Below are 12,175 nucleotides of genomic sequence, written 5' to 3'. Positions count from 1 at the left end.
AGATGAAATGGTCCACATGGATTTAAACAGAGGCTGGATGGCTGTCTGTCGGGGGTGCTTTCAATGCGCTTTTCCTGCTTCTTGGCAGAATGGGGTTGGACTGGATGGCCCATGAGGTCTCTTCCAACTCTATGATTCTGTGATTCTATGATCTGTGTAGTCTGACACAGGATTCTTCCTAGGCAGGTAGCAGCCGGGCTTTGTAACTGCAAGGCCATTCAGTTCTAATCAAGGTGGCCAATGGCAACATTCACACTTGCCTCAAGCAGACAGGAGTTCTTTCTCCCACCCTGGACATCATTCCACAGATATATATATAGTTTCCAACAGACCCTCACAATCTCTAAGGATGCCTGGCAGAGATGTGGGCGAAATGTCAGGAGAGAATGCTTCGGGAATATGGTCAGGCAGCCCGGAAAACTCACAAATTTAATGCTTTACCAACCCAAACTGGCACCCCAACCCAAGCAATCATCACCAATCTATATAAGTAAAAATGTAATGTTCGTTTGTGGGATTAACATAACTCAAAAACCACTGGACGAATTGACACGAAATTTGGACACAAGACACCTAAACACACACACATACACAAAACTCCAGTGGAGCAGATTTAAAAAACCCCCAAAATGCACCATATATACATATACACATACACTCATATACATATACACAGGCACACATTCATACACACACACACGTGTGTGTGTGTGTGTGTGTGTGTGTATATATATATATATGCACAAACACACAAATATACACATATACACACATACATATACATACACACATATATATACACATGCACACACATATATATACACATGCACACACATATACACACAAATATGCGTATAGACAAGCACACACCTAAATACAGTATGCATGTACACTTAAACACACAAATATATACACACATATATATACACACACATATATACACACAAATATGCATATAGACAAGTACACAATAAACACAGTGTGCATGTACACATATAAACACACATATATATACATATATATACGCAAACACACATATATACACAAATACACAAACACACACAGAGATCCCAGCGGAACAGACTTAAAACCCCCAAAAATACATCGTATATACATATACACATACACTCATGCATATACACATGCACACATTCATACACACACATGTATATATATATATACACAAACACACACAAATATACATATATACACACTCATACATAGATACATATACACATGCATATACATATACACATACATAGACACATATATACACACAAATATGCATGTACACATATAAACACACAAATACACATATATATACACACACATATATGTATGTCCTTCACTAAAAAAAATTGATTTTGTGATTTGGGAGTTGTAGTTGCTGGGATTTATAGTTCACCAACAGTCAAGGAGCATTCTGAACTCCACCAGTGATGGAATTGAACCAAACTTGGTACACAGAATTCCCATGACCAACAGAACACACTGGAAGGGTTTGGTGGGCATTGACCTTGAGTTTGGGAGTTGTAGTTCACCTTCATCCAGAGAGCACTGTGGACTCAAACAAGGATGGATCTGGACCAAACTCTACACGAAGACTCAATATGCCCAAATGTGAACACTGGTGGAGTTTGGGGAAAATAGAATCCTGACATTTGGGAGTTGTAGCTGCTGGGATTTATAGTTCACCTACAATCACAGAGCATTCTGAACCCCACCAGCGATAGAATTGGGCCAAACCTCCCACACAGGACCCTCATGTGGGCCACAGCAACGTGTGGCAGGGGATGGCTAGTATATGTAAACACACACATATATATACACACCCAAAACACATATACACAGACCGAGCCACAGCAAAGCATGGCAGGAGACGGCTAGTCAAAGATAAATCACTCTGGTTGTGTTTCGATTAAGGACGTTTACTTTTTTTTGTGAATAACATTTCACCACAAACAGGTACAGGATGAGGTATCCGAGAAGGAAAAGAAAAGGGAGGAAAAACCCTTTGGTAGAAAAGGTACAGCTTCATTTTTTTTTTCTCATTTTCTTTACAGGCAAAACGGGGGGAAAAAAGGGACTTTGGTTTTCTTTCTCTTTTTATAGCACGGTCGACAAACAAAGAAGAAACATTCAATTTATTAATATAGAGTAATGCACTGCTTTGATTAAAAACATATTGACCACACGACTCAGCTTGCGCCGGGCAGAAAGGGGAGAGGAGATGGGGACGATGGGAGAGGGAGTTGTGGTTTGCGTTTGGTTTGCATACCTCTTGAGGGCAGGAGCTGGGGCTAACAGCGGGAGCCCACCCCGCACTCTTACCTTCCTGCAAATGCGGCACCTATTGCATGTTTTCGAACTGCTAGGTTGGCAGGAGCTGGGGCTAACAGCAGGGGCTCACCCCTCACTGTTACCTTCCCACAGAGGCCGTACCTCTTGCTCTACTCACATTTGCATGTTTTTGAACTGCTAGGTTGGCAGGAGCTCACCCCTCACTGTTACCTTCCCACAGATGCGGTACCTATCGATCTACTCACATTTGCATGTTTTTGAACTGCTAGGTTGGCAGGAGCTCACCCCTCACTGTTACCTTCCCGCAGATGCGATACCTATCGATCTACTCACATTTGCATGTTTTTGAACTGCTAGGTTGGCAGGAGCTGTGGCTAACAGCGGGAGCACACCCCACACTGTTACCTGCCCACAATGTGGTACCTATTTCCTGTTTTTGAACTGCTAGGTTGGCAGGAGTTGGGGCTAACAGCAGGAGCTCACCCCGCACTGTTACCTTCCCGCAGATGCGGTACCTCTTGATCTACTCACATTTGCATGTTTTTGAACTGCTAGGTTGGCAGGAGCTGGGGCTAACAGCGGGAGCTCACCCCACACTGTTACCTTCCCGCAGAGGTGATACCTATTGATCTACTCACATTTGCATGTTTTCGAACTGCTAGGTTGGCAGGAGCTGGGGCTAACAGCAGGAGCTCAACCCGCACTGTTATCTTCCCGCAGATGCGGTACCTATTGAATGTTTTCGAACTGCTAGGTTGGCAGGAGCTGGGCCTAACGGGGAGCTCACCCCTCACTGTTACCTTCCTGCATATGCGGTACCTATTGCATGTTTTCAAACTGCTAGGTTGGCAGGAGCTGGGGCTAACAGCGGGAGCTCACCCCGCACTGTTACCTTACTGCAGATGCGGTACCTATTGATCTACTCACATTTGCATGTTTTCGAACTGCTAGGTTGCCAGGAGCTGGGGCTAAGAGCGGGAGCCACTTTGAGTCTCCTTTAAAAAGAGATAAAACATAATCATGTGTTGTTGAAGGCTTTCAGGGCCGGACTCACTGGGTTACAGTGATATTTCCAGGCAGTATAGCTATGTTCCGGAAGCATTCTCTCCTGAAGTTTCTCCCCCATCTATGGGAGGCATCCTCTGAGGTTGGAAATTAGGAAAATGGGGTTTGTATATCTGTAGGTGGGAGAAAGAACTCTTGTCGGTTTGCTTCCCCCAGGCAGGAAACAGCCAGGCTTTGAAGTTGCAAGACCATTCAATGCTAATCAAGCTGGCCAATTGCAACATACACCCTTGCCTCAAAGCCTGGCTGCTTCCTGCCCAGGGGAATCCTTTGTTGGGAGGTGTTAGCTGGCCCTGATTGTTTCCTGTCTGGAATTCCCATTTTCTGAGTGTTGGGATTCCCCAACAAACGATTCCCCTAGGCAGGAAGCAGCCAGGCTTTGAAGCTGTAAGGCCATTCAATGCTAATCAAGGTGGCCAATGGCAGCATTCACACTTGCCTCAAGCAGACAAGAGTTCTTTCTCCCACCCACCTCCCAACAAAGGATTCCCCTAGGCAGGAAGCATCCAGGCTTTGAAGCTGCAAGGCCTTCAAAGTGGCCAATGGCAGCATTCACACTTGCCTCCAACACAGAAGAGTTCTTTCTCCCACCCACCTCCCAATAAAGGATTCCCCCAGGCAGGAAGCAGCCAGGCTGTCAAGCTGCAAGGCCATTCAGTGCTAATCAAGACAGCCAATGGCAACATTCACACTTGCCTCAAGCAGACAAGAGTTCTTTCTCCCAACCACCTCCCAACAAAGGATTCCCCTAGGCAGGAAGCAGCCAGCTTTTGAAGCTGCAAGGCCATTTGATGCTAATTGAGGTGGCCAATGGCAACATCCACACTTGGGTTCTTTCTCCCACTCTGGACATCATTCCACAGATATATCAACAGACCTCACAACCTCTGAGGATGCCTTCCATAGATGGGGGAGAAACGTCAGGAGAGAATGCTTCTGGAAAACTCACCGCAACCCATTGCCGAAATGATTTGTTGTTTCTGTTGAGGGAGGGATTGTATTCCTGCTCCTAACACTAAAGTGCATATTATTGGGAACCGGATGGTAGGAAAAGCCAAGGAGGAAAGGGTCAAACGTGGTTTGGGTGGTGGAAAAATAAGACGTGGTACCTTTGGCCAAAGTCTCGTCTCTCTCTCTCTTTCTTCCCAGAGCAAGCTGAGGGTTCGGACACAAAACAGAGTACTTTCTGAGAAGCCATGCAAAAAATATATAGAAATATAGCTATATTACGAGGGGGACACATCCATCCACCCACCCACCCAGCCACGCATCCTGGCCCACGTGCCCACCCACACGGACGGACAGACGGACGGACGCACAGAAAGACTTCCCGGGCGAAACGGAACGAAAGAATCATCTTTGGTATCTTTTTTTTTCTTTTTCTTTTGGTGCAAGAGACAAAGTGAGGTAGAAGTTTCTATTTTTCTTTTTTCTTTTTTCCGGCGATTGCAACAAATTTGGTAAAGCGGGAACACCCAACGGGGGAAAAAACGGGGAAAGAGGAGGCAGCGGTTGCGGCAGGGTTCAACCGTCGTCATTTTTCAAGCCTTCGGAGGGTTGAAAGAATTCCTTCTCCTATCCTGTACTATTGAATTAACTGAATACAAACTCTTTTTTCCCACTTTGAGCTCGGTTTGCAGCATTGGAAGGAAACTGAGGACAAAGGCGGAGGAATGGTGAGAAACCGGGACATTCTAAACACCACTTGAAAGCATGGGAAGGGAGAGAATTAAAACCAACCATATAAATGCTCATTCTGGCCCTATGGATTTTTTTCCCATTTCCAGCTCGGTTTACAGCTGAGGACAAAGGCAGAGGAACAACGAGAAACCAGGACATTCTAAACATCACTTGAAAGCATGGGAAGGGAGAGCATTAAAGGCAAACATCTAAATGCTCATTCTGGCCCTGTTGATTTTTTCCCCACTTCAAGCTCAGTTTGCAGCAATGGAAGGAAGCTGGGGACAAAGGCGGAGGAATGGCGAGAAACTGGGACATTCTAAATGATGATTGAAAGCATGGGAAAGGAGAGCATTACAGACAATCATCTAAATGCTCATTCTGGTCCTATTGAGTTTTTTTCCCCCACTTTGAGCTTAGTTTGCAGCATTGGGAGGAAGCTGAGGACAAAGGCGGAGGAATGGTGAGTAACCAGGACATTCTAAACAACGCTTGAAAGCATGGGAAGGGAGAGCATTAATGGCAAAGATCTAAATGCTGTCCCTGCTTAATTTTTCCCCCACTTTGAGCTCAGTTTCCAGCTTGGGAAGGAAGCTGAGGACAAAGGCGGAGGAACAACGAGAAACCAGGACATTTCAAACAACGCTTGAAAGCATGGGAAAGGAAAGCATTAAAGGCAAACCTCTAAATACTCATTCTGGCCCTATTGATTTTTTTTCCCACTTTGAGCTCAGTTTCCAGCATTAGAAGGAAGCTGGGGACAAAGGAGAAGGAATGACGAGAAACCGGGACATTCTAAACACCGCTTGAAAGCATGGGAAGGAAGAGCATTAATGGCAAAGATCTAAATGCTGTCCCTGCTTAATTTTCCCCCCACTTTGAGCTCAGTTTCCAGCTTGGGAAGGAAGCTGAGGACAAAGGCGGAGGAACGGTGAGAAACCGGGACATTCTAAACAACGCTTGAAAGCATGGGAAGGGAGGGCATTAAAGGCAAACATCTAAATGCTCATTCTGGCCCTATTGATTTTTTTCTCCACTTCGAGCTCGGTTTGCAGCAATGGGAGGAAACTGAGGACAAAGGCGGAGGAACGGTGAGAAACTGGGACATTCTAAACAACGCTTGAAAGCATGGGAAGGGAAAGCATTAAAGGCAAACATCTAAACGCTCATTCTGGCCCTATTAAAAAAAATTCCCACTTCAAGCTCAGTTTCCAGCATTGGAAGAAAGCTGAGGACAAAAGCAGAGGAATGGCAAGAAACCGGGACATTCTAAACAACACTTGAAAGCATGAGAAGGGAGGGCATTAAAGGCAAACCTCTAAATGCTCAGTCTGGCCCTATTGAGTTTTTTTCCCACTTCGAGCTCAGTTTCCAGCATTGGAAGCTGAGGACAAAGGTGGAGGAATGGCGAGAAACCGGGGCATTCTAAACAATGCTTGAAAGCATGGGAAAGGAGAGGATTAAAGTCAAACATCTAAATGCTCACTCTGGCCCTCTAATTTTTTTCCCACTTTGAGCTCAGTTTCCAGCATTGGAAGGAAGCTGAGGACAAAGGCGGAGGGATGGTGAGAAACCAGGACATTCTAAACAACTCTTGAAAGCATGGGAAAGGATAGCATTAAAGGAAACATCTAAATGTTCAGTCTGTCCCTATTGATTTTTTTTCCACTTCCAGCTCGGTTTACAGCTGAGGACAAAGGCAGAGGAACGAGAAACCGGGACATTCTAAACAACGCTTGAAAGCATGGGAAAGGAGAGAATTAAAACCAAACATAAAAATTCTCATTCTGGCCCTATTGAATTTGTTTACCACTTCAAGCTCGGATTGTAGCAATGGAAGGAAGCTGAGGACAAAGGCGGAGGAATGGCGAGAAACCAGGACATTCTAAACAGCACTTGAAAGCATGGGAAGAAAGAGCATTAAAGGCAAACATCTAAATGCTCATTCTGACCCTATTGATTTTTTCCCCACTTCAAGCTCAGTTTGCAGCAATGGAAGGAAGCTGGGGACAAAGGCGGAGGAATGGCGAGAAACCGGGACATTCTAAATGATGATTGAAAGCATGGGAAAGGAGAGCATTACAGACAATCATCTAAATGCTCATTCTGGTCCTATTGAGTTTTTTTCCCCACTTCAAGCTCAGTTTGCAGCAATGGAAGGAAGCTGGGGACAAAGGCGGAGGAATGGCGAGAAACCGGGACATTCTAAATGATGATTGAAAGCATGGGAAAGGAGAGCATTACAGACAATCATCTAAATGCTCATTCTGGTCCTATTGAGTTTTTTTCCCCACTTCAAGCTCAGTTTGCAGCAATGGAAGGAAGCTGGGGACAAAGGTGGAGGAATGGCGAGAAACCGGGACATTCTAAACAACGCTTGAAAGCATGGGAAGGGAGAGCATTAACAGCAAACATCTACATTCTTATTCTGGCCCTTCTGACTCTATCTTTTTAAATAATCCAACCCTTGACCTTAAAGAGGAAGTGAAGAAAGGGCCGAAAGCACAAAAAGGAGAGGTATAAATAACAACAGGACAGAACCAGATACTCCGGTTTCGAGGCCGAGCGATTGAAGCTGCGTTTTGAACCCTGGATGACGACAACTTGACCATGAAACCAGGGATGATCTTAAACACAACAAACAATTGCATTCTTACAATGTGTTGTCGAAGGTTTTCATGGTTGGAATAACCGGGTTGTGGTGAGTATTCTGGGCTGTCTTGCCATATTCCAGAAGCATTCTCTCCTGACGTTTCACCCACATCTACGGCAGGCATCCTCAGAGGTTGTGAGGTCTGTTGAAAACTAGGCAAGTGGGGTTTATATATCTGTGGAATGATGTCCAGGGTGGGAGAAAGAACTCTTGTCTGTTGGAGGCAAGTGGGAATATTGCACTTGTCCACCCCATTTTCCTAGTTTCCAAGTAACCCTAGACTTCCTTCTTAATGTAAGGAACCTTGTAAACATTCACATTTGATAAGAGTTCTTCCTCTCGCCCTGGACATTATTCCACATATAAACCTTATTTTGCTAATTCCCAACAGACCTCACAACCTCTTAGGTCTTTTCTGGACACCTTATCTAATGATGTTTTTTCTGGCTCCTCTGACTGACCTTGGAGGTCAGCACTGTCGGAACCAGTTTCATTTCTTCATCACTTTGAACCTCAGGAAATATTCCACAGGTATATAAACCCCCTTTTCCTAGTTCCCATAGACACCTTATCTAATGATGTTTTTTCTGGCTCAGCACTGTCGGAATCCGTTTCATTTCTTCATCACTTTGAACCTCAGGAAATATTCCACAGGTATATAAACCCCCTTTTCCTAGTTCCCATAGACACCTTATCTAATGATGTTTTTTCTGGCTCAGCACTGTCGGAATCCGTTTCATTTCTTCATCACTTTGAACCTCAGGAAATATTCCACAGGTATATAAACCCCCTTTTCCTAGTTCCCATGGACACCTTATCTAATGATGTTTTTTCTGGCTCAGCACTGTCGAAACCAGTTTCATTTCTTCATCACTTTGAACCTCAGGAAATATTCCGCAGGTATATAAATCCCCTTTTCCTAGTTCCCATGGACACCTTATCTAATGATGTTTTTTCTGGCTCCTCTGACTGACCTTGGAGCTAAACACTGTCGGAACCAGTTTCATTTCTTCATCACATAGAACCTCAGGAGATATTCCACAGATATATAAACCCCCTTTTTCTACTTCCAAACAGATCTCGCAACCTCTGAGGATGCCCGCCATGGATGTTGGCGAAACGACAGGAGAGAATGCTTCTGGAACATAAAAACACAAAGTCTGTTTTCTGCTCCAATCTGCAAACAAAGACTTTTGCTAATCTCCATAATACCAGGTGCTTTCCCTTGGTGGGTTTTCCATTTCACTTAGGTCTTTGCTGGACACCTTATCTAATGATGTTTTTTCTGGCTCCTCTGACTGACCTTGGAGCTAAACGCTGTCAGAACCAGTTTCATTTCTTCATCACTTTGAACCTCAGGAAATATTCCACAGATATATAAACCCCCTTTTCCTAGTTCCCATGGACACCTTATCTAATGATGTTTTTTCTGGCTCAGCACTGTCGGAACCAGTTTCATTTCTTCACCACTTTGAACCTCAGGAAATATCCCACAGATATATAAACCCCCTTTTCCTAGTCCCCAGGGACAACTTATCTAACGATGTTTTTTCTGGCTCAGCACTGTCGGAACCAGTTTCATTTCTTCATCACTTTGAACCTCAGGAAATAGTCCACAGATATATAAACCCCCTTTTCCTAGTTCTCAACAGACCTCACAACCTCTAAGGATGAGTGCTACAGATGTGGGCAAAACGTCAGGAGAGAATGCTTCTGGAACATGAAAACACAAACTCTGTTTTCTGCTCCGATCTGCAAACAAAGACTTTTCCTAATCTCCGTAATACCAGGTGCTTTCCCTTGGTGGGTTTTCCATTTCACTTAGGTCTTTGCTGGACACCTTATCTAATGATGGTTTTTCTGGCTCAGCACTATCGGAACCAGTTTCATTTCTTCATCACTTTGAACTTCAGGAGATATTACATAGATATATAAACCCCCTTTTCCTAGTTCCCAACAGACCTCGCAACCTCTGAGGATGCCTGCCCTAGATGTGGGCGAAACGTCAGGAGAGAATGCTTCCGGAACACGAAAACTCACAACAACCCAGCGATTCTGGCCATGAAAGCCTTCGACAATACAGAGGTTTTGATCGTGGAGAAGGAATACATTTCAACCCTCCTTCTTGGCCTTGTAATTTTTGGCATTTAGCTCTTTGGATACACAATTTTGATTGTTTTTGTCCAGGGTGGAAAGGAAGGAAAGATACTTGAGTCCTTTTCTCCTCCCTTAAGCCAAAGCAAAGCATCCTTTCGTGACACTCGGCTCGGATTTCTTTCCCGCTGCCTGGAACCGCTAGATGGCATTGCCTCCCCGGAAGGAACAAAACACAGAAAGGAGTTGCAAAGGGGAACAAAGAAGCAAACCAAGTTCTGGACTGTCGGACATGCGGACATGCCAACAGCCGTTCCCATGGACACCTCGTTCCCCTCCATTTTTTTTCAGCGTAGCCCTCCTCAAAGTCTTGGCGGTGGGTTTGGGGTCGAATCCAAAGGGAAAGACGACCTCCGAACCCTCCCAAAACCTCGAGCCAAGTCTTGTTTGGCCTCGTCCTTGGCCAAAACCCATTGTGCCACTCGTCTGTTTTGTTTTGAGCCGTTCCACCATCTTGGCAACGCGGTTGGCCAACGTTGACCCGCCGTTGCGACGGAACGTTCCCGCCATCTTTGGTATCGAAGGAGAGCCAGAAGGGAAAGGGTGGCGGCACCGGTCGGTTATGCTTTGGGACAGGTGACGGCGTTGGCGGCGTTGGCGGCGTGCCCCGTCGTGGTGGACGGAGAGCGGCCTTCCTCCATCCATTTGTCCAGGCTCCGTCGCCGAGCGTTCATGAAGAAGTTGCTGACGGTGGAGAGCTCCAAGCCCAACTGCTGGGCGATGGTGATCTGAAGGTCTTTGGAAGGCCGCTGGTTTTCGTGGAAGATGGCGTGGAGGGTGCGGCGCTGGATGTCGGTGAAGACCAGCCGGTGGCGCTTAGGGACGTGGTTTCTGTCGGCCTTGCTTTGATCTTGCTCTTTCCTTTTGCAGGCTGCCGAGGGCGAGAAGAAGAAGAAGAAGGGAAACAAGACAAGGGTCAGCCAAGAAAGGAAAGCAGAAACAACCCCGAAAACTCTCGTCTCCCTCCGAATTCTGGGCACCTAGGAAATATACAATCCATGTCGGACTACAAACCAACAAAGGATTCCCCCAGGCAGGAAGTGGCCAAGCTTTGAAGCTGCAAGGCCCAATTGTCTCACACCAGAAGCAGTTTCTCAAGCTGCTCCCAATGTGAAAAAAACAACACCTTGATTAGCATTTAGCAGGAAATGCTAGGGTGTCTCCCAATTAGCTCAGCGTTTTTAGCAGCTCTCCTAGCTGAACGCTGTTTGAGCTCTGTCTCCTTTCGTCACTCTGGAAATGTGGGCATCTATGAACCCTCATTGTCTGATTCTTCTTCTCCCTCCAATTCCTGAGCACTTCCCTACTCCTCTTCCGAAGATGAGGAATCCCTAACACTAATCACATCCCAACAAAGGATCCCTCCAGGCAGTAAGAAGTCACACCTTGAAACTGTCAAGAAAGGAAAGCAGAAACAACCCTGAAAACTCTCGTCTCGCTCTGAATTCTGGGCACCTAGGAAATATACAATCCATACTGTAGACTACAAACCAACAAAGGATTCCCCCAGGCAGGAAGTGGCCAAGCTTTGAAGCTGCAAGGCCCAATTGTCTCACACCAGAAGCAGTTTCTCAAGCTGCTCCCAATGTGAAAAAAAAATACCTTGATTAGCATTTAGCAGGAAATGCTAGGGTGTCTCCCAATTAGCTCAGCATTTTTAGCAGCTCTCCAAAATATAAATTTGAAGCTGCAAGGCCCAATTGTCTCACACCAGAAGCAGTTTCTCAAGCTGCTCCCAATGTGAAAAAAAACACAACAACACCTTGATTAGCATTTAGCAGGAAATGCTAGGGTATCTCCCAATTAGCTCAGCATTTTTAGCAGCTCTCCAAAATACAAATACAGGGAGGGCAGGCTACAAACCAACAAAGGATTCCCCCAGGCAGGAAGTGGCCAAGCTTTGAAGCTGCAAGGCCCAATTGTCTCACACCAGAAGCAGTTTCTCAAGCTGCTCCCAATGTGAAAAACAACAACACCTTGATTTAGCAGGAAGTGCTAGGGTGTCCCCCAATTAGCTCAGCATTTTTAGCAGCACTCCAAAATACAAATACAGGGAGGGCGGGCTACAAACCAACAAAGGATCCCCCCAGACAGGAAGTGGCCAAGCTTTGAAGCTGCAAGGCCCAATTGTCTCATATCAGAAGCAGTTTCTCAAGCTGTTCCCAATGTGAAAACAACAACACCTTGATTAGCATTTAGCAGAAAGTGCTAGGGTGTCTCCCAATTAGCTCAGCATTTTTAGCAGCTCTCCAAAATATAAATTTGAAGCTGCAAGGCCCAATTGTCTCACACCAGAAGCAGTTTCTCAAGCTGCTCCCAATG

General features: G+C 45.5%; 1 protein-coding gene across 2 annotated transcripts in view; it reads right to left on the bottom strand.

Moving 5' to 3' along the window:
* Positions 1–8,628: 8,628 nt before the first annotated feature.
* The window catches only part of LOC132764185 (hepatocyte nuclear factor 6-like), a 90,890-nt gene continuing 87,343 nt past the window's right edge, over positions 8,629–12,175 (bottom strand). For both annotated transcript variants that reach the window (XM_067472345.1, XM_067472344.1), the window contains exon 4: positions 8,629–10,724. In XM_067472345.1, the coding sequence (XP_067328446.1) occupies positions 10,414–10,724 (311 nt within the window). In that variant the 3' untranslated portion in view covers positions 8,629–10,413. The remainder of the gene's footprint in view (positions 10,725–12,175) is intronic.

This window comes from Anolis sagrei, chromosome 12 (assembly GCF_037176765.1).
Source record: "Anolis sagrei isolate rAnoSag1 chromosome 12, rAnoSag1.mat, whole genome shotgun sequence".
NCBI lineage: Eukaryota > Metazoa > Chordata > Lepidosauria > Squamata > Dactyloidae > Anolis > Anolis sagrei.
The sequence above is the reverse complement of the archived record's forward strand: the minus strand, read 5'-3'. Positions and strand labels throughout refer to the sequence as shown.